Source organism: Lissotriton vulgaris, unplaced genomic scaffold (assembly GCF_964263255.1).
Source record: "Lissotriton vulgaris unplaced genomic scaffold, aLisVul1.2 SCAFFOLD_806, whole genome shotgun sequence".
NCBI lineage: Eukaryota > Metazoa > Chordata > Amphibia > Caudata > Salamandridae > Lissotriton > Lissotriton vulgaris.
In genome coordinates, this window is record NW_028254267.1 from 353,337 (window position 1) to 375,776 (window position 22,440).

The 22,440-nt window shown below is 45.8% G+C and overlaps 1 protein-coding gene across 4 annotated transcripts in view; it reads right to left on the minus strand.

Annotated features, from left to right (window-relative positions):
- The window catches only part of LOC147659602 (gamma-aminobutyric acid receptor subunit alpha-4-like), a 573,319-nt gene that overhangs the window by 253,391 nt on the left and 297,488 nt on the right, over window positions 1-22,440 (minus strand). For 3 of the 4 annotated variants that reach the window (XM_086951615.1, XM_086951614.1, XM_086951617.1), the window contains exon 7: window positions 18,814-18,966. The exons of the other annotated variant lie outside the window; for it this stretch is intronic. In XM_086951615.1, the coding sequence (XP_086807741.1) occupies window positions 18,814-18,966 (153 nt within the window). The remainder of the gene's footprint in view (window positions 1-18,813; window positions 18,967-22,440) is intronic. 4 annotated transcript variants of the gene reach the window in all.

The following is a 22,440-nucleotide window of genomic DNA, read 5'->3' on the forward strand; positions in this document are numbered from 1 at the left end:
GGGCGTCGGGCGGGGCATAGCTCTGCCCCCCCCCCCCGATCGAGAAGAGCGTCTCGGCCCTTCGAAACTGGGGCCGTTTTCCCACCCACCATGCACTAACTGCGCCCCATTGTGAGATCCATGGAGGGGAGAAGCGAGCACACATGAGAAGCGCCTCCCCCCAGAAGCCTGTGAGATGTGTTTGGCTGGCTGGAAGCAGGGGGAATTAGAACTGAGCGTTACACTGCCACGGGTGTACAGGGTGCGTGCAGGCTGACGCAGCGGAGGGGAGCGGCTGCTCTTAGTGGTGGCACACTGGACCCCTGTGGCTATTTCTGCCCCCTTTGGCTCCGAAATAACGGGAGGAGCGCCTGGGCAGCTGCTACCCGCCCTCCTTGCTCTGACTGTTCGCATATGAGGGGCTGAACGGACCCTAATCCATGAAGGCTCAGGATACCCCAATTGGACACCCCTGCGATCTAAAATTGGAATTGACGGGGGCTGCAGACACTTTTTGCACCTGTGCCTAATATAGACCAAGTTACATTAGACATACCAATGGCACAACAGAGAATCTTGCGCCACTGACCACTCCTTATTCTTTTTGATCCCTGGAGCACAGACATTGAGTGATTCACTGTGTTAGCGACCAGTGTACGGACATCATAAAACCAGACAGCATGGGGAAACCGGACACCTTGCAACCCAAACTAAATTTTGAGACAGCGAAGCGCAGCACTCGTGGCCCACAGGAAGACCGCGTCTTGGATGGAGGAGAGGGGCCACAAAATGGCTCGGCTGCACTAAACGAGGACGTACAAAGTGTCCTGCAGGAGGTGAGGCAGGGATTTGCTACCATAGTTGACAAAGTGGACAGGATGTTTTCATGCATGGATGCAATTACGCATAAACTGGAAGGTCATGAGGACCGCATAGCGGAAACAGACAGACGCATATCAGAGACTGAGGATGCGACGGCAAGGGTCACTGCGCAAGCTGCCCGCATGGACCGATTGCTGCAAATGGTAGCTGCGAAGAATGAGGACATAGAAGCAAGGAGCTGCCGCAATAACATCCGCATCCTAGGTATTCTGGAGACAACAAACACAGGGCGGATGGAGGAGTACGTGGAGAAACTACTATTGGCTTCTGTGGAGAAGGGGCCTTCTCCACTCAGTTTATTGCAGAGCACGCACATCGCACGCTGGGCCCGCGCCCAGCCCCTGGGACTACGCCTAGACCAATAATAGCGAGGCTCTCATACTATAGCGACCGCGATGTTGCGCTCCACGTAGCTAGAAGTAAGCAGCAGCTGTCCTATGACGGAAATACTTTCTCCATCTACCCAGACTTCACACCAGTAGTGCAAGAGGAAAGGCGCAAGTTTATAGATGTGAAGATTAAATTAAGAGCTGCACAAATATACTATGCGCTGTTGTACCCGTCTCGCCTTCGTGTAACACACCAGGGTAAACAGCGGTTCTTCACCAAGCCACAACAGGTGGAAGAGTTCCTGAAGCATCTGAAACGTAGCAATCGAAATGCCGGCTCCTCAACGTCGTCGCAACAGCAGCCTTTCATGGATGTCGAAGAGAATGATGAGCAGTAATTGACACGCCGGCACATGGTGAATTTCCCCACACCGAATCACGAAATGTACTGTATGCGAGAATTAGACGCTATGACTAAATATATGTATCCTTCCAATTGAGGAGCTGTCAGGGAGCTCTAGGCTGTCTCAAGCATGCGCAGGGCACCCTCAGTCCATACGAACCCGACCCGCCTCCACCTATGGTGGGCTCTGGAACGAGGTACACCTGTGAAGCCACTTAGGAACGCTCCAAATGGGTATTCCCCCACTGCTGTTTGCTGCATGGATCATACAGTATATGACTGATATTTTTCTCTATTCTTTGTTTTTGGGTGTTGGAAGAATATGGAGGGGGTGGGTGTATACGTCTGGCAAGTTGGCGTTGCTTCAGTGGGAGGGGGCAGGATAAGGTTCACAGTTATGCATGTTCATCATGGCACAGAGTGTTTCACATTTGGATTTGGCGCTACTGAAAGACGGAGTAGGCATTGAGCTGCACACACAGTGTACACAGGCGTGCTGTGCATGGCATACGGGGTTGATCTTCCTCAGCTTCGGGGAGCTCGTGCAACTGATACATATACGTACCAGTGACTGACATCAGGCCTGAAAAACTGAACATTCTCACATTGAATGTCAGGGGATTAGGGGATCCGCGCAAAAAGCGTCAAATATTGGCCTATTTGGACAGGCATCAGATACATATTGCAAAGTTACAAGAGACGCATATTGGTCCTCAGGGAACTACCACTTTTGCCAGCAGGTGGGCTGAACATAGAATGTTTTCCTCTTATTCTACATATGCAAGAGGTATGGCTATCCTAGTTAAGAAAAACACGTCCTTTCATCCAGCAGGGGCCACATGGGACACACAGGGCAGATATTGTTTGGCATGGAGCCGGCTGGGCTCTGACTCCGTTACGCTAGCTTGCTGCTACGGGCCTAATGTGGATGACCCAATTTTTTTTACTCGTTTGTGGGGAACATTTTTTGACATAGGATCCAATCATATCATATGGGGGGAGATTTTAATGTGGCATAAAGCCCGGATGTTGATAAATCTAACCCTGCGCCTCATATACAAAGGCAAGAGCGGCACCGAAGAGTACGGCTGAGGCCTACGACTTAGGTGATGCGTGGAGGTTTACACCCCCCAAAGATTGGAGGGAACACACTACACTGCACAGGCAGCATCATGGGCAGGCTTAGATTATTTCTTCGTATCCCGAGGGCTGGGCTCGCCATTTCCCAGGTGCAACATTTGTCACGCACGTACTCAGACCACGGCACCAGTCAAGCTCACACTGACCTCGGCCGACTACAGCCCATCACGGCACAGTTGACGGTTGCATCCCTGTATCCTGCTAGATCCAGTTTTTCAGGAAGAGCTTAGGGAAGAAGTGAAAGACTTCTTTGAACGGAATAAAGGCTCAGTGGACAAGGTCGAAACCATTTGGGAGGCCTTTAAGGTTACGCTTAGGGGATTTTGCATAGCCAAAGGGGCTGGGGTGCTTAAGGACATAATGAATACATAGCACAAACTGGAAGTGGACCTCAGGGCATTAAAGGTACAGCTGGCTGCTCGTCCGGATGGACCCACGAGACTTAAGATTAGGGAAAAGCTTACTGAGTACTCAGACTCAGCAGAGAGGGAAACACGCTTTAGAGGCAGTATTGGGTGGCCAGGCGTTATGAAGAGGGAGAGAGACTGGGCAAGGCGCTGGCGGACACGATCCGGAAACCACGTTACTCCAATCACGTGTTGGAACTAGAAGATGCGAGTGGGGGTGGTGTACAGAGACACTGCACACATACTCAATGAGTTTACTGCACTTTACACTAGATTATACCCTTCACGACGGATGGGTGTGCTAGACTTAGATGAATACCTAAGGGACGTATCATTGGGATGGTTGAGTGATGTGCAGAGGAAATTTTTAAGTTCACAGTTCGAACCAGATGAGGTCAGAGATGCAATAATTCACATGCAATCTGGGAAAGCCACTGGTAAGGATGGTATCTCTATAGAGTTACATAAAACTTATATTGATCAAATGACACCAATTTTGAGGGAAGTATATGAGGATGCTTTGGAAACAGGATACCTCCCCCCCTCCATGAGGGAAGCCCTCATAGTCTCGCTTTTAAAACCCGGAAAACCCCCCAGCAGTGTGAGTCCAGAGACCATTATCTCTTCTCAATTGTAATGTTAACATTTTAGCCAAACTCATAGCCACCAGGCTTAGTTTGCTGATGGAACATTTAAACCTTCCTGACCCGTCTGGTTTTGTACCCGCAAGGGCTACATCTCACAACTTGCGAACCCTCTTCACTATATTAAGTAATGTTTCCCCAGACTTGCCTTTGGCTGCAATTCTTTTTTGGATGCCACAAAGACTTTTGATACTCTCGAATGGGATTACCTATTAGGGGTGATGCTCCGAATGGGCTTTCCACCACTCTTTCTCTCCTGGATACAGCTGTTATACCACTCCCCAGTTGTCAAGGTGCTTATCAACGGGCGCACTGCTGATGCGTTTCCGATTACGGGAGGCACCCGACAGGGGTGCCCGCTCTCCCTTCTACTATTTGCGCTTGCAGTTGAGCCGCTGGCAGCAAAACTGCAACAACACCATAAGGACAAGGCACTGCAATGCCAACTGAGACAGATACTAATATCCTTATAAGTGGACAATATCACTTTGTATATTCGAGATCCGCAAGATCACCTTAACCCGATTCTTCGGCAGTTCGTAGTGTTTGGGAGACTCTCTGGGGTCCAAATTAATTGGGGCAAATCCTGCTTTTTCCCTCTTACAGAAGCAGTAACCCACTTCCCGCTGGACTTTCCTCTGGAATGGTGTGCGGACAATCTGAAATATTTGGGCATCCAAATCACCAGGGACAGAGATGAATTAATGCGCATCAATTATGGCACGGCAATCACGTGCATCTCAGATAACGTCAACCGATAGATCTCCCTCCCACTCTCGATGGCAGGTCTTGCATCACTCATTAAAATGGTGATACTTTCCCAACTGCTCTATTTATTTTTGAATATACACTTTTACCCAGTGGCCTATTTCTTTAAAACCCTTAAGTCTACATTGAGTCGCTTAGTATGGGGGGGGGGCAAACATCCAAGATTAACTTGAAGTGTACTCATCAGACCGGACTCGCAAGGGGGTTTTGGGATACCCAATTTTGAATTGTATTACTTCAGTGCCCAAGCTCATTATGCTTACTTTTGGGTGCAACAACCGAGGTATATGCCGCAGGTAGCAGCGGAGCACTGGCTCGCACATCCAGTCCTGATCGAGGGTGCGCTGTATGCAGAATCTATTTGGAGGAGGGGGGACACATCTACCACAGTTACGTGCACAACTATGGCCTGGACATGAATAGGACAACTGTTAAACGTTCCGTTACTATATTCACCACTGTTGCCGCTTACATATCATCTCTGCATGCCCCTTCTGCAGGAAACAGTATTTCACAAATTCCAGGAGTGCACACACATCAAAACGTGGGGTGACATGTACAATGATGGTCAGTTTTGCAAGATGGAGCATGTCCTTCAGGGCGTGCAGCAGACGTCGCTCGACGTATGTTTATACATTCGACTTAGACAAGGAGTTCGCTCCATACCTCCGGATTTCCCGACGGAACCCACGGCCCTGGCCCCACTACAACTCATCCTCCAATGCTCCGGGCCGAGCGTTTAGTATCACTTATGTACCGTACAGTACACACGCAGAAAAAGGAACTGCCCAGATTAGCTAGAGCGTGCTGGAGCTCAGAACTGGGCGTTGACTTGACAGACGAACAATGGGAATATTGCTCGGCGCAGACAGAACAGGTTTCAGCCAGTAGTAGACTTTGCATAACCCACTACAAATTTCTACACAGGATATACTACACCCCAGCACCAATGTATAGGTACAAACTGAGGGAGAATGATAGGTGTGAGAGATGCAAAGCCCCGGGAGCGGATTTCTTGCACCTAGCCTGGGACTGCCTTGGAGTACAGGCCTACTGGACTCAAGTTTTTAGCGCTTTGAGTATTATGGTAGACACACATATTGCACCGACATGATTGCTAGCTCTGTTGGGATACAACAAACCGATACGTGCGGTGTACTGCAGATACGTAGCCCTCGCAATATTAATGGCAAAAAGGAGGGTGGCATGTCGGTGGGGCAGGGGAAGGGCACCAAAGTTCAAAGTTTGGCTAGATGATTTGATGTATTGCCAGGAGCAGCTATCCACATACGCTGAACTGTTACCCGTGGCTTCAAGACCCAGGGACATTTGGGCCCCCCTGCAGGGGTACTTTCTAACACACACGCAGGCAGATTCTATAGTAGAATAGATGGAGTACCCAAGGTGTGGAACACCGGGTGCATGGCGTGCACAAGAGCTGGTTTCAGCCTTAGAAGGTGTGGGGAATGCAGGAATGAATAGGGCCTGCACTGCTAACTACTTAATGATGCAATGGTGTTACAAGCAGTGCCTTTTGCTGATGCATTTAAGTATCGCAGCGAAATGTAGTGGATTGTGCCTCTCATGTAAGTAACAACTGGTGATATATTGATTGTCATGAAGAAGGATTTGTTACATCTTATTGTGGAAAATGCGTTATGTATTACATTGATGTGTGCCTTTAAAGTGCGATGACTTGAGCCAATGGTGAACATGTATGGTTTGTTTGTAATAAAAACAATGAACAGAAGTTTAAAAAAAAAAAAAAGAAAAACTCCAAGAAAGCTATACTCCTCCCCTGTTTTACCCACTGTGACACAGCCATTCTTCAGCACACCATTGGCCTTCCTAAAAAACATCAAAACCACAAGCCCCTGCCGCTACAGAAAAGATTTGAACCTGCCAGGTCGTCCTGTCTTCTACAAAGTCCAACAGCACATTGAAGTCCATCAAAAATGTCTGCCACACCCTCAAGTCCGCTCTGACTGCCATTGAGAACCTGACTCTGTGATGTGGTAGCACCACCCCAGACATGTACATGCCCAGGCGCTAGCAAAACGTCCTCCCAGCTCTCACCACCCGGCAAGCAAAATTCAAGAAACCCAGGAGCTGTTGCACCATCCTCACGCCAATCTTCTTTTTCCCAATCACCCTCAACAGAAAAGTCTGTATTTCCAGCACCTTTCCGGCAGGCAACCGGGCCAACCACAGGACTGAGTCCAGTTCAATGCCTTGAAAAATCAGTCTACTGCTGGCCTCTGCTGGTTTTCCAGTGCCAAGGGCACCCCAAAAAGTGCTGCCATGGCCTGAAACTGTTGTAAAGCCCTCCAGCACTTTCCTGACCGTCCTCTGCCAATGAACAAGAAATCATCCAAGTAGTGTGATACTGCCCAATGCCAACTCATCTTTATGAAAGCCCACAGCAGAAAAGCACAAGAGATTGCACATCCCATAGGCAAGACCTAAACCACAAAAAAGGCCTTATCAAACTGCATCTCCAGCTACGGAAAATCTGCCGGGTGTATGACCAGTAGCTGGAAAGCTGATTTCACATCACCGCTCCCTGCCCACACAACCGTACTAGGCGGATCGCATCATCCACTGAGGTATACAGCACCCTTGAATCCTCTTCTGTGATGAGGTCATTAACGGACCTCCCTTACGGCCAGGGCAGGTGGTGGATTACCCTGTACTCTCCTGGTTCTTTCTTAGGGACCAACCCTAGAGGTTAAATATTCAAATCGTCTACAGGCCAATCAATGAACGGGCCTGCTATCCTGCCCTCGTTAACCTCTTTTCTCATCTTTGCCGTCACTACTTCAGGCAATTCCCTGGCTGATTTCAAATTTTCTGCCCACCTTCTTTCTCTTGGACCCTGGTAACCTACTCGGAAGCCGTCAACAAACCCCCATTAAATCCTCAGTGCAGCTTCTCTATCCGGGTACTGCGAGACCCACCGGCCCATGGCCTCAACCCTAACTGGGGTAGGCGCCCTTAGGTCCAGTCTGTCCCCTGCCTTTAGTGGCCCGCCACTGCTCTGAAAGCGTGGTCAATTTGAAACACTGCGTGAGTGCGTGCCGTCCCCCACATTTGGAACACTCGTGTTTGAATTTGCAGGGGTATCTGGACCAGTATCCCTTGTTACAGTTTCAACAGGCTCCAGTGGTCCCTCCCCCTTGCTTATGTGGATTACCTGTGTGTCCCGCTGGACCGGCACTATGCCAGCCATGGGCTGGGCGGCATGCCCGGAAAAGACTGATATGTCACCGGAGGGCCGACAACAGCTTTATCTGGATTAACACTGATGTGAGCCCTGAACTCCTCACCATAGCTCAACTATGCAAAGGTCCTGAACTGCATCTGCGTCTTCCTGATGATGTCCATGTACTTAATTAAAGCTATGGCCCTATCAAGATGCATTTCACAATAAATACTGATCTATATCAGAAAAGTTGAAGTCCAGTTCTCCATGTTTACGGGAACCCTGGGCCTCCTGGTCAGCTCCCACTCTTCCTCCTTCGACCCCTCTTTCGCTTGTATCTCCCTGTGTAATAGTTTGAAAACATTCATGTATTCGTGTCTCTAGACTCTGTTTCTTGTTTTATCTGATAAATGGGACCCCAACGGCATAGCCAAGCCCGTATAAGGATAGGATAGTCATTGACGCTAGGGATGTACAGAGGAAAGACTAAGCAGTAGCACCATTGGTTTCATTTGAAGGAAACAGCCATGACTTCAGCGTTTTCCTAAAAAACTGCTGGTTGGGTTGAATTCTCCTGGTAAACGGTAGTTGGTTCCATAATTTGGCAGCACAGTATGATAAACTCTGGCCTCCCCATCTAGTTCTCCGAATTTTAGGAGAGTGGATAAGGCCCATGTTGGTGGATCTAAGCATTCTGGTAGGAGTGCACCATGAAAACACTTTCTGGATCTCCACTGAACCACCTCCATAAAGTGCCTTGTGCACTAAACAGAGGGCCTTGAATCTTGAATTCCACTTGTTGCTGGATGGGAAGCCAGTGAAGTAATCTTATGCCTGCCGAGGTAGAGTGACCTTTGGGTATGTTCAGTAGCAGTTGTGCAGCAGAATTTTGCAGTGATTGCAGTTTCATCCTCTGAGATTTGTCATTGCCCATAAAAAGAACATTACAATAATCTAGTTTTGAGAGAGAAAGAGCTACTAGTAAATTTTTCTGGAGCTCCTGCGGGATGAACGGGAAGTTCTTCCTTAGGGTCTTCAATAAGAAGAAGCGGGAAGAGGTCAGACGATTGACCTGGGCTGCGAAATTGAGCTGGTCATCAAAGATCACACCCAGGTTCTTGACCTTAGCAGTAGGACTGGGGCATTCACCTGCATCTGTCGGCCACTAGGTTTGCTTCCACAGTGATTGGCCTTTGTCAAACTCCAGTACTCCAGTACCCACTTCTAGTCAGTGGTTATCTTGAGGTAGTTTCGACTCGTCCAACTCATAATCTCTTTCAAGCAGGCATGAAAGCTACTAGCAACAACCTCTGGTCTTTTGGACACCGATATGACGAGCTGAGAATCATCAGCGTATGAGACCAAGGTAAAGTTGTGCTTTCTAATGAGTCTGGCCAATGGAGAGACATAGATGTTGAAAAGTGTCAGAGACAGGGCAGGGCCCTGTGGTACTCCACACGGGATATGAAAGGTGTCAGATTGCATACTGTCCCAATGTATGTTTTGCTCCCGTGCTGCCAGAAAGGAGGAGAGAAGGGCCAGAGCTGTGTCTTCAACACCCACGTTCCTCAGCCGCCGCACTAACCCAGTGTGATTCACGGTGTCAAATGCTGCTGATAGGTCTAGGTGAATAAGAACAGCTCTGCCGCCCGTCCATTACTCAGCGAATCTCCTCCTTTGCCATGATCAGGCCGTCTCAGTAGGATGGCACGACTGAAAGCCATGCTGAGTAGAGTCGAGCAGGTTGTTGGAGTCGAGATATAAAGTGAGCTTCTTGTTGACAGCTTTCTCGAGAATTTTTGCTGCAACCGGCAGCCCTGAGATTGGGCAATAGTTTTTGGTCTCAGTAGGGTTGAGTACCGGCTTCTTAAGAATTGGTCTGATACATGCTTTCTTCCACACACAAGGATAGATACCAGAATCTAGGACTTGATTTAAAAGGGGGGTCAGATAAAAACTGATCATCCCGGAGACTAGATGCATAGTAGCTGCGGGACAGGGATCATTTGGGGTACCTGATTTTATAGATAGGAGGAGGTTGTTCACATCCACCTTAGAGAGCGACCGAAAACTGGTTATCTGACAATGGGCTACCTTCTCCTACCTTGAAGGCCCCTTACAACCATCCGTGGCACCGTGCGTGTTTAGGAGATCGTTGTAGATCAACTGCACCTTGCTTAGGAAGAAAATGGCCAGTTCATTACAAAAAGCTTGGTCCGGTGTAAACTGATTGGCCTGCGGCAGTTTGGCTAACAGTTGGATAGATTAAAAAAAGCTCCTTAGAGGAATTGCTAGCCTCCTCAATTTTTGAAGTAAAGTAAGCACATTTGGCTTCAATAATTGCCTCCTTATATTGTTCTAGCACTAGGTTGTAGGCTGCTTTGTGCTCTTTACAGTAGTCCGATCTGGTCCATACCACGGCGAGGTAACTGGGACACTTTTTACCTTAATGGTTTTTTCTGGCGCCACATGGTTTACTGCCGTTCGAATCCAATTGTCGAACAAATGGGCTGATTCATCATTATCCGTGACCAGTGGAGGGGGGGAAATATTAAGGGCCTGTACAAGGTCATTAGCTTGTATCTTGCTCCATGACGGCACTATGACCCTGGATGGTAGTGATGTGTTATCGTAATCTCAAAATAGACCGCCCTGTGCTCTGTCCAAGGCAATAACGACGTTTTGATCACATTGATGTCAGGATTGTTTGTGAATATGCCATCAAGGGTGTGCCCAGCTATGTGCATGCGTTCCGACACTAACTGGGTGAGGCTGTAAGCTACTAGGTCGTCAAGGAGTCTGATAGTGTCTGAATTATTGCTTAACTCCAGATGGTAGTTAAAATCACCCAGAATTGTGAGTAAGGGAAAGTCTAGACATGACTCAAGTAAGGTCTGTAGTTCTTGCGCAAAAGCCACTCTAGGGCCAGGTGGCCCGTAGATTAATAGGCCTTGAAACATGGAGATGTTGTTTAACTTAATGAAAAAATGCATCACCTCCGCTGGGAGTAATGAGATTGCCTCAGCTCGCACCTTTTGGTGATCACGATGAATCATGGCAATTCTTCCTTCCTTGTTCCCAGTCCTGTCCTGTGTACTCACTACATAACCTAGGGGAAGGGCGGTATTCCAATCGGGGAGCTTCTTCTGATGTTTGTCCTCTTTCGTCTCGTCTTTCCCGCCTACCCCATCCAATTTATTTGTCTGGACACTGGCCACACACCAAATGTTTGGGCCCATTCCCTTTCTCTTTTGTCGCAGGTGCTGCCATTGCACTTGCTGCCACTCCAGTGTCCCTCACAGACCCCTTACCCACATCCACTGACCGGCAGGCCTTCTTACACCTCCCTTTATGACCCTTGTACCAAGCCACCCACCAGTCTCCCTCACCTGACAAACTCATCTGCGTCTCCCGATCTGACCCTTTTGTGTTCATCTTCTTCTGGCTTGCCGCCTTTATCTTGCCTTTGGCCTCACTTGCCTCCTGCAAAACACCAACTTTCTTCTATGAGCTCCAAGTCCACACTCCACCACATTTGCCAACTCATCACCCTCATCTCTCACTTCACCTTCCTCCAACTCATCACTTTCATCCCCATAATCCAACTGCAACTCAGCCTCAATCTCCTCAGGTGCCCACATCACATCACGCACCACTCTCTTCTGTCCTTTCTCACTCTTTTCAAGCACATGACCAACATCCTAAACCGCCTTCGCCTTTGCCCGCTTCCTTGGTGGAGGGTGGGCCACCGCGGACCCCCTGCTTCTTCTGACCAGCGTCTCAGGGCTGTTTCGGGCCCGGACGGCCCCCCAACTGTCTATCAGTCTCAGCTACTGGTTAGCGCCCCCCTCTCCAGGCTGCTCCAACCTGAGGAGGCCCTGACACCACTGGATTTTCACGCCACCTCAGCTGTCCTTAACCCGTCCGGGGGTGGCTCCTCTTCTCCACCCACACCCACTTGCCCTTAGGAGCGGGGGAAGAGGGCTTCCCCTTCTGACGCCCACTGCCTTAGGCCCCCCTTGTCTACCCCCACTGGTCACATTGCCCCCCATGCCTACAACCACTTGGGGGTGTGCATCCTCACTTATGTAGGCCCCCACACCCACATTGGTCTGGGTAGGCCTTGGCCTGTGCCTCCCTGACAGATCCATAGGGGAATATTCCTATTGCCCATCACTACCTGCCTGCCCCTCACCCCATACGGACAGGTTCAAAACATGTCCCTTCCCCTCCTGGCCCTCCCACAGTCTCAGCAAGCACCCTGCCGGCCCTGGCACCCAGCGGGGCCGGCACAGGCATTGCCCACCCTCCTTCCACACCACAACCAGGCTCAGGGCCTATACCCAGGCAGACCTGCTGCACGTACCACTCCTCTGCCACGCCCCACCCCCTCCAGTGCAAGCAAGTCAATGAGGTTTGCGTCATCAAACAGACACGCGGGCAGGCTCTGCCACCTGCCCCGTGCTTCCCAGTCTCCCGCTTTGGCTGCCCCACCCCCTACCTGCATTGGTCTTTTTCCCCAGTGGTGGCACCTCCATACAAGCCACCAGCGCAGCAGCCACACCGACGGACGCCGTGCGAGGCGTACGGGCCATTCCGACCCATTCCGGCTGCAAAATGCGGGGCAGCAGCAGATCCTCCCAGCCTGCCTGGCCCAGCACCCGGAATGTGGCACAGATGGCTTCCACGTCTGGAATCGCCATTGATGGACCACACGGTAACCTTCCTGCCAGAAAATTACCCCCTTCCACTCTAAAATTACCCCTACCAATCAACCGACTGGCAAACTACCCTCACTGCTAAAAAAACCCTGCCTACACTTCCAAAAATTAACTACTGTCCCCAGTGGTGTTGGGTGCAGGAAGAGGATGCGTCTCCTCCCCTGCCCCTTATAACCACCCTCCTATACCCACCCCAGCCCAACCCCTTGACCCCAGAAACCCGTGTCCTTTCGGCCCTCGTGAAAACCCCACAGAAAGACTGGTCTGCGACCTTTCCTCCCCTCGGGGGTCTCAATGTCAAAGGAACACCCCTTTGCCTCTGAATTAGTGTGACGATAGATTTCTGTTTTCATTCCCGTTTTGAACCTGATTTTGGGAGAAAGAAGGCCTGAGGTCATCGCACATTTACCATACATCCATGGATATATCCACGGTAAGGGTCACGTTCCAGAATCTCGCGAATGAATCAGGGGTGTTGAATGTCAATGTAGGCACTAGCAAAACGAGAAAGGCCTGTTAACTGGACAAGCAGATGTGGCTGACAGAGGTGTCGTTATGTTTACAATGTTGTGAAATTATTTGCTTCCAGTCCATGGCAGAATACGGAAGTGGAAATCTGACAAGTTTGCAGCAAAGGGAGGCTTTGCTGCCCCTGCCCTTCATTAAGGGTTGTACTTCGCTTCCAAGAAAAAGCACTCCATTGATTTTTTTAAGCGCAGCACCTTCCAAAGGTGTGCTCCAATACTCTAGTCTTGTGGATAGACAGGTGACGGCGTAGGAGGAAGTTGGTACCTTGTGTACAGTAAGTAAAGAAAAGAGCGTGTAAACGGAGAGCAAGTTAGAAAGTCTGTTCATAATAAAGGACTTCCTAGAAGATTTGATAAGCAATATGTTTGGGTAAATGCATTTGTTTATATAATGATAAGTTGTTGTGTTTTCTCTGTGTAGATCCTTAACTTTTGGCGTGCATCCCTCTTTTCAACGGCGATGCACACACCTTTAGTATAAAGATACTATCTTCGTGGTGAGCACACCTATTTGACTTTCTTGTGGTTCATAAATCATATTTTCTAAGGAAGTTTTTCACTGTGCATGTTTTGTCATTTCAGCACATTTGCTACTTTATTTTGGTCTAGCATTGCTTAAAGTCATTAAGCATTATTCACTGTATTGGTTTTAATTGTTTATTGGTTTTCAACAAATTTTCTTTAGCATTATAATTATTTGGTCAGGTTTTTGATAACATTCTAGTTACACCCTGAGTCATGTCTCAACAAATTACAGTTACTCTTCCCCCACCATTCTTAAATGAACCTGGCCTACCACCTGTCTCTTGGGAAGACTGGATCATCATCTTTGACAATTGTTTAGACACACTTGATGGGCAAGGCTTTTCAGGGAAGCGCAAGAAAGCTCTATTGCTGAGCACACTTGAGAAATAATGTCAACGTATTTTTTGATTTCTACCCCCAGCACTCCAGGCAAACGGCCAGCCTCTACCTGATGAGTACAAAGAGTCTATTTGTAGGTTTTGAATCGCTATACATGTTACACGCAGCACCAACATAACAAAGAATCAATTGATGACTTTGTTGCTCGCTTAAGGGAACTTTCAGTAAAGTGCAAATTTGGTGGCATGTGTGATGAACTAATTCGAGACTAGTGCAGTGCAACAATAAAAAAATAAGATCAACTTTGAGCTGCTAAAATCCAACTTTGAAGGTAGCAATTGACTTGGCAAAGGTCATTGAGGAGTCAGAAAACTGCATGACTGCATTACAAAAGAAATCAGGCACTCAACAAGGGGTGTCAGAAGTTTCAGAGAAAGGTTTGCAAGGAGAAGTAGATTCAGAGGAAGATGAACCTGTGGTTGAAATGAAGAATAAAACTAAGTTTGGAAACAAAAAAAGTTTCAATACAAAACCAAGCAACAAAGTGTGTTCAAGATGTGGCAGCAATGGACATACAGCCGATTCGAGATTTTGTTTTGCATCAAACAAAGAATGTTTGAAATGTGGTAGACTTGGGCATTTTTCAAAAATGTGCAAAACGAAAAAACGCTCAAAAGTTACAGTGGTTCAAGGTTCTGTATGTGTAATTAAGAAACAAAAGCATCGTATTCTAGTTATTGATGATGTTAGTGCTGTCGTAGATAATGATAAGAGATTGAATAGACCAAAAGCGCAATTCATGATTAATAATTGTGAGGTATCTCTTATAGTTGACACAAGTTCTAGGTGGACCATCATCCCTCAATCTCTTTTACATGGTCTGTGGGGCAACAAATCACTTATGGAGAGTGACAGCAATCCAACTAGTTATCAAGGGGAGACAATAGACATTTTAGGGTTTTTTGAATCTGATATCATTTTTAAAAAAAGAACAACGTTTGGTAAAATTTATGTCTCTGCTGACGGGCCTCCAATTCTAGGTTGGGTCTATAAATATGATCTTCACATAATCATTAATCCCAGGGCACCCTCACAGGTCATTGTGGTAGATGATCAAACTATAGGAGAAATTTTGGAAAAGTTTGGCAGTGTTTTTAAAGAAGAGTTAGGTGAACTAAAAGGGTATTCACATTTTATTTCTTTAAAAGACAATTGTGTGCCTACTCAACACAACAATTCCTATTTCTGTGAGGGATGAAATTAAGTCTTCACTTAATGAAATGTTACAGAGGATGGTCATAGAACCAGTTGAAGCGTCATCCTGGGTTTCTACGGTTGTGATCACCAAGAAATCAGATGGAAAATTGAGGTTCTCAGTAGATTTAAGGTCACTGAACAAATGCGTTGTAGCAGACACCTTCCCACTACCTAATATAAACGAGCTATTGTCAACTTCACAAGAGGCTAGGTACTTTTCAAAATTAGATCTCAAGAGTGCCTACCACCAAATCAGACTTCATGAGGCATCAAAACATCTAACTGCTTTTATTACCACAGAGAGCACTTTTCAATTTATGCGCCTTCCTTTCGGCCTTATTTCGGCCGCAAGTGTTTTACAGAGAATGGTCACTTCACTTTTCACTGGCATCAAGAAAGCAGTCTATTTTCAGGATGGCATTCTTATTTTTGGAGATTCTGTTGAGGATGTATGTCGTTACAACGCGATGTTTTACATCGCAGTACTTTACGACGCATATTTTACAATGCAAGTCGTTACCACGACTTGCGTTGTTGAGGGCTGGATAGTGAATAGTTTAATTTACTATTCCAACTTTACGACGCATATTTTACAACGCAAGTCGTTACCACGACTTGCGTTGTTGGGGGCTGGATAGTGAATAGTTTAATTTACTATTCCAACTCCAGTCCCCGTGGATAGTAGGGAAGGAGTTGGATAGTAAATTAAACTATTTACTATCCTGGAGCGCCCCCTAGCGCAATTCGTTGTTACAACTTGCGTTGCAAAAGTTGCGTCGTAAGGGAACTGCGGTGTAACATCCGCGTTGTAAAGGATGTTCCCCTTCTGTGGATGATCATAATACTGTATTAGAGAATGTCCTTACCAGAATCTCCGATGCTGGTCTGTCTCTTCGTAAGGACAAATGTTCTTTCTTAGTTGAAAGAATAGAGTATCTAGGTCATGAAATATCTATTTCAGGAATTAAACCCAAGAAAAATCTACTAGAAGCTATTCGCTCAGCCCCATGTCCATCAGACAAAGATCAACTCAGATCTTTCATGGGATTGATAGAAAACTATTCAAAATTTATCAGGAATTTCTCTGACAAAACCGCTCAATTGCGACTGTTGTTGGAAAAAGGTACGAGATTTTTGTGGGCCAGTGATCAAAATTCTTGCTTTGAATGCATCAAAAGGGATATTTGTGAGGCCAACGTTTTGACTCATTTTGACACTAAACACACTCTGATTCTTATCGTTAATGCCAGTGCTGCTGGTTTGGGTGCTGTTTTGTTACAAAAATACAGTGTTGGAGAAAGAACAATAGCCTTTGCATTGCGTACGCTTACCTTGTGAGAACAAAAGTATTTTGTTATAGAAAAGGAAGCACTCGCTGCAACTTGGGGAGTTCAGTACTTACGCACCTATCTTTGAGGGACAACATTTTTATTAAAAACGGATCACAAACCGTTGGTTTGTATACTTTCTCCAGGTGGTGCTACCAAGACGTCTACAAGGTTGGCCAGGTTAGCTTCTAAATTTCAGGATTACCAGTTTGAGATCTCACATGTACAGGGGTGGCGGAATGTTCAAGCGGATTGTCTTTCAAGACTATCAGTCAAGTGGGAGGATCTTCAAGATAAATCTTTTATCTTGGAAGATGATAAAGAATATGTTGCTTCTGTTCGTGAAGTTCTTGAGGTTAAAGAGTAAAGCTTTACGTGCGAAGAATGGTCTGAAGGCATGGCTAATGATGATGTACTGAAAAAAGTAATTCTTCTCATCAAATTGGGTCCAAGAAGGGAGAGATGTGTCCACATTTCTGTTCGTCCTTTTTTTTAAAACGTAGATGAATTATCTATTTGTGGTGACAATGTAATAATGCAAGGTAATAGGTTTGTTCCTCCCACTAGTTTGAGACATAAAATAATTAATATTGTTCATGAAGGGCACTCAGGTCAAACTTTGACTCAACGCAGAATAAAAGCCAACTTTTGGTGGCCGGGTTTAGATGCTGAAGTGTCATCCTGGATAGTGAACTGTCCATCATGCAAAGAGGGTGAAAAGAGGCTTAAAATTGCTGTTGGGTCATCTTCTGGGCATCTCATCTATCCTGACAAACCTTGGCATAGTATTTCGCTCGATTTTATTGGGCCTATGGAAAAACTTCCACTAAATCAATGTTTTGCAATTGTATGTATTGATTTGTTTTCAAAATGGCTCACTGTCTGCTTTGTGAATGACATTACCACTGATACCACTATATCTTTCTTGAAAACTCTTTTCAATGAAGAAGGTTATCCCAGCATACTTGTCACGGATAATGGCACACAATTAGTCTCTCATAGCATGTGCTCTTTTTTATCAAATCCCGGTGTCAAACATCACCGCACATATTTTTACAACCCACAAAGTAATGGCTTGTGTGAGAGAATCAACAGACTTGTCAAGGGCATAATTCAAATGTCTTGCTCTATGGGCAACTTTGATCCGAATATTGTTTCTGATATGGTATGGGCTTATCGTACTACTGTACATGGTGATGGAGAAAAATCACAGTTTGAAATAATGCATGGAAGAACTTCTGGTACCAAACTTACTCCTTGTTGGATTAAAGAGTGGGTTTCTCTGGGTGGTCTTAACCTTAATACCACCTCAAAAACTGATAAAATATATGGTACTTCTTCCAAGCATATTTCAAAAGAAGATCTTGTAAAAATTACATCTGGGAGGATTTCTAACGGATTGTTTAAATTCAAAGGTCAATTTGGTGTCAAAGAGGTCTTTCCTCATTACATTGTCTTAACCAAAGGTGAAAAGTGGAACCTTCGTCATGTGGATTTATATCAAAATAAATTCTAGTGTTTCCACTGATGTTACTCGTTCTTTTTCTTCTAACAGTGAGAATAGTGGCTACATGTATACCACGGATGTTTGGGTATGCTTGATATGTATGGATGTTTTCTAAATGAGTGTGTTTGTTGCACAGTTTGATTGTAGATATGTGGTGGGTGTTGGGGTGTGTATTGATTTATCTATTGTACTTAATCACTGTTTGGTTTTGATCTCTATGACATGAAATTTCAAACTAAAAATTGAATGTAAAAGGAAATAAAAGAATGTTTATATTTTTCTAAATATGTGGTCTTGTCTGTGGTATTAGTAAGCTCATCTTTGCAGTTTGTAAAATCAGGACTCTAATTGAGCCTATATAGTAAACAGAGGGGGCAGGCAATGTTCTGTGTTTTTGAAGTATCTGGGACTTTATACAGCAATGCTGTGCACTGATCTGCAAAAACATTTTCTTTGAAGAAGGACACACATTCACCTGCATGTGCATGAGAAAAGCATACAGATAGGACCTTCAACTCTGAAGCAAAACAAGTTTTAACAAGTTTTGAACACGAGTTCTTACGCTAAGACGAAAACGGCAATTATCATCAATATGAACGCTAAGTGGGTGTAAAGATATCATTTGAATTTTAAAAAAGGCATATTGAATTATTTATACTGCAGATGTTACCTACCCTGATGGCTTTTCTAATTGACAAAAACCTGCAAAGGCGCCTAATATCGTATCTATCTCATAGAATATATGGCACCCAAATGTAATAGAAGGCACACGCAAATGAAAGGCAGCTTCATATTGGTTCCTAATGTCAGACACATTAATGACAAATGCATGCATCAAACATAAATCTGGTTTACCAAAGACAGTCCTCGCTGGAACAGATTCTTTATTGATCCAAAATGATACTTGTGAGAGAATAACTGTCATGATGCAGGGGATATAGGTTTGGATCATGAAATAACCCATTTTACGTCTGAGGTGGAAGTAAACGGTCATCACAACGTATTCCCCTAAGAAAGAAACAGCAATATAAATTGAAAGTAAAGCAGCATATGCTTCTTTCTGTCCACTTTTACAATTTAGTTAGTTCTTCTTGGCACTTATATCTTGAGAAATCAACCACATTCTAAAATGTCATTCAATTTGATAAACACAAGGTGCAGAGGAGGGACAAAAGGCGGTCCAATTAGAACATTGAGGAGCTAAAACACTGACTTGGTAGGTGCTGTAGGGGAGAGTAATTAATTTTAAGTTTGCTCATGAACTCTTCCGATTCTCCACGAGTAACTCTAAGAATACTCTTGGAAAGGTTGGAAAGGCAGGAGATAAACTGCATTTCGGATAAGCTGCCTGGCATTTACATTAGATTATTCTGCCTGCAGGGGAGCCATTCAATTATGGACAGCAAGCAAGACAGCCCCTTTCTGTACTACAACAGCCAAGCTGTCTAAATCAGCAATTTTTGACCTCTGATCCGGGGTCTCCTGGGGATCTGCAAAGCCTACTCCAAGGGTCTGCCACCGCTTAGAAAATGAGAAAATATTCATAGATTAATAAAGTGTATATAAAGAAGCAAAATGCAAAATCGAAAACTGTGATTCTTTCTGTAAATATGTAAAAATTCTAATTGGAGTGCAAGTGTATCAAACAGAACCTCGTGGACTATGGGATGCCTTAACTAGATTTAGAAAAGCCCTAAGCTTCCCATTGAATGTAACATTGTGTTTTATAGTATTTATTTGTGAAATAAATACAATACATCATCCTTTGTGTATTGTTTTGTGATTCAAATCATTGAAATTGCTTAGGCTAGTGTCCCCGACTTCCAGTAATGACCCAGTAGGGGTTGCTGGGTTCCAATAATTATTCAGTGGGAGCTCCAGTAATGAGTGAACAGGGATCCACAGAAGTAAAAAGATTGTTAAGATTCTGTATAATTCTACATTTGAATATTTTAACACTGCTGCACCACCTAACCCTACATTTTTCATCTAAAAAGTGCATTCGATGATTATACTTTCTTCCCACATCCTGTTCTTCATCTCAAACATGCATTGAACAAAAAGAGAAATCTTTTTGGAAATTGGAATTGCAAACAGTCTAAACAATGGAAATGGAGAAATAATACAACTTTGAGAACAATCAGAGCTCATGTATACATTACCTAATCACTCTAATTGAATATCTGCAGAAAGTGTCGGTGTTGATTCAGTTTATCAATCCTCTGACGTTTTCAAGATTTATAGGGGGGTACTTTCTTCATTTTTACAAATCATTTTTGAAATGTAGGTGCATTGGAAAATGTCCATTGGTAAAAATTGAGTTGTTAGGTGACTGGAGTATGAGCCATGGTCATGCAGCAACTACAAACCTAGACAGGGTAAGGGGCAGGCAAACCCTAAATTAACCTGTACTAACCCTCTGATAGCTTGGCACAGAGAAGTCAGGCTTAACTTATAGGCAGTGTGTAAAGTATTTGTGTAACACTTCAAACCGTAAAACAGTGAAAAAACACACAAAAAGGATCTCACACCAGGTTAGAAAAAGAGATATTGATTTAATAAACAGAACAAGACAAAACAGACAAAAATCCATTCAGTAAAACCAGAGATGTTCAGTTTTAAGGATTTAGGTTCAAATAGCGCCAAAAAGCACAAAGTACCAACAAGTGATATCTGGTTGCGGTGGACCAAAACAAAGTCACAAGTTCAATCTGACCGTGATGGAGCACGGGCCAGCTACAGGGACCCAGTGAGGCCTGTTGAACAAAGTACCTTACGTCATAGTTGTGGAGCATTGCATGGATCTGTGTCAAAGAAGCGCCAGGCAGCTGAGGCAATGTGACATTTCCAAGATGTGATGAGGCTGAGATGCTTGGTGTTGCATTCTAATCGAGGATTCAGTAGACAGTGCTTGCAATGCAAAGTCCTGGCATCATGGATGCGGCACACAGCTGCCTAGGACAGCTGCAATGCTGTGATCTGGAGTCCATCACTGTCGTTGAAGCTTTCCTCAGTGGGAGATGTGAGTATTAGGTCGGAGATGAACTGCACCTTCAGTGATGCGTCTTTTCCGAGGACTGTGAACGTGATGAAGGACATCTGTGCCATGTCCCATCCATGCAGCAGTGTCATTGCTCGAGGATACCCTACTCAACAGAGGAGATAAATCGATTCTGCTTGGGGATGCATCGCTCAGCAGAAAAGATGGGTTGGTTCCAATGGTAAGCACTTTAGATCCACTTCCAAGGGTCCAGGACTGGGGTGGCACTACTTCGCAGGATAGACTCACAGATGACCAGGTGCAGATGCAAAATTGTTGGAAGCCTGTTACGTCCCTAAAGCTTCAGATCAGGAGGCCAGCCAGCTAGCCCTTATAGTCACTCTAGGTTCTGCTTTCAAGAGATGCAGGTCCATGTTTTCTCACCCAGGCAAGAGGGCAGCAAGTCAGCATAGCAGAAGTCCAGTGGAGTAGCAGCACAGCAGAGTGGCAGTCCTTTCAAAAGCACGGCAGTCCTTACAAAAGCACAGAATTCCTTCTTCTTGGCAAAGTATCCACAGGTATGAAGTGTTCTAAAGTGGTGGTGTCTGAAGTCCAGCACTTATACCCAGTGGTGGGAGAAACTTCAAAGACGTGCATTTTTAGTGCACACATATCCTCTCTTCCTTTCCTGGCTCCAGCCTCACTACAGGGGAGTATGCTGCCTTTTGTGTGTGGACAGGACACAGCCTATTCAGGTGTAAGTGAAGCTGTGCCCAGTTCCTCCCTACAATCCTGCCAGGATGGTTCATCAATTCATACCTAAGCCCCCATTGTGTGTGGTTGTCTAGGAGGAACACAGAGCCTAGTAGAAATTGTGTCTCTTCTTGGCAGAGGTTTGCATCCTGTCCAAGTAGGGACCGCATGCAGGCAGGGTAAGCCAGCTACACACTGTAAAATAAGCTGTGCTCACCCTACGGTAGCTTGACACAGAGCAGGCAGGCTTAATTTAAGAAGCAATGTGTAAATATTTGTGCAACACACAGACAATAACACAATGAAAACACTGTAAAAGGCTTAGATAGGCTAGTGAGTCGCACAGTTCTTGTGAGGGCGGGATGTCGTTGGCGTTGGCGCTGGGGTTGGAGAGTTCCTTTACGATGCTGAAGAGCTCTTTGCTGTCGTGTGTGTTGTTATCCAAGCGGTCTTTGAAGGAGGATCTCTTGGCTAATCTGATGAGGTGGTGGTGTCTGCGGCTGGCGTCCTTGTTGGCTGCGTGGTTGTCCGGTGTGCGTTCGTGGAGCCATGGTTTCTCCAGTTTCCGTCATGCGCGTTTAGAGGTCTGGAGCTCATCGGTGAACCAGGTGGCTCTCTTGTTGGCGTGGCTGTTGGAGGGTTTTTTGAGCGGGGCGAGGGTGTTGGCGCAGTCGTCGATCCACTGTCTGAGGTTTCAGGCTGCAGCGTCTGGGTTGGTGGGATTGATGGGTGGGTTCTTGGCGAGGGAG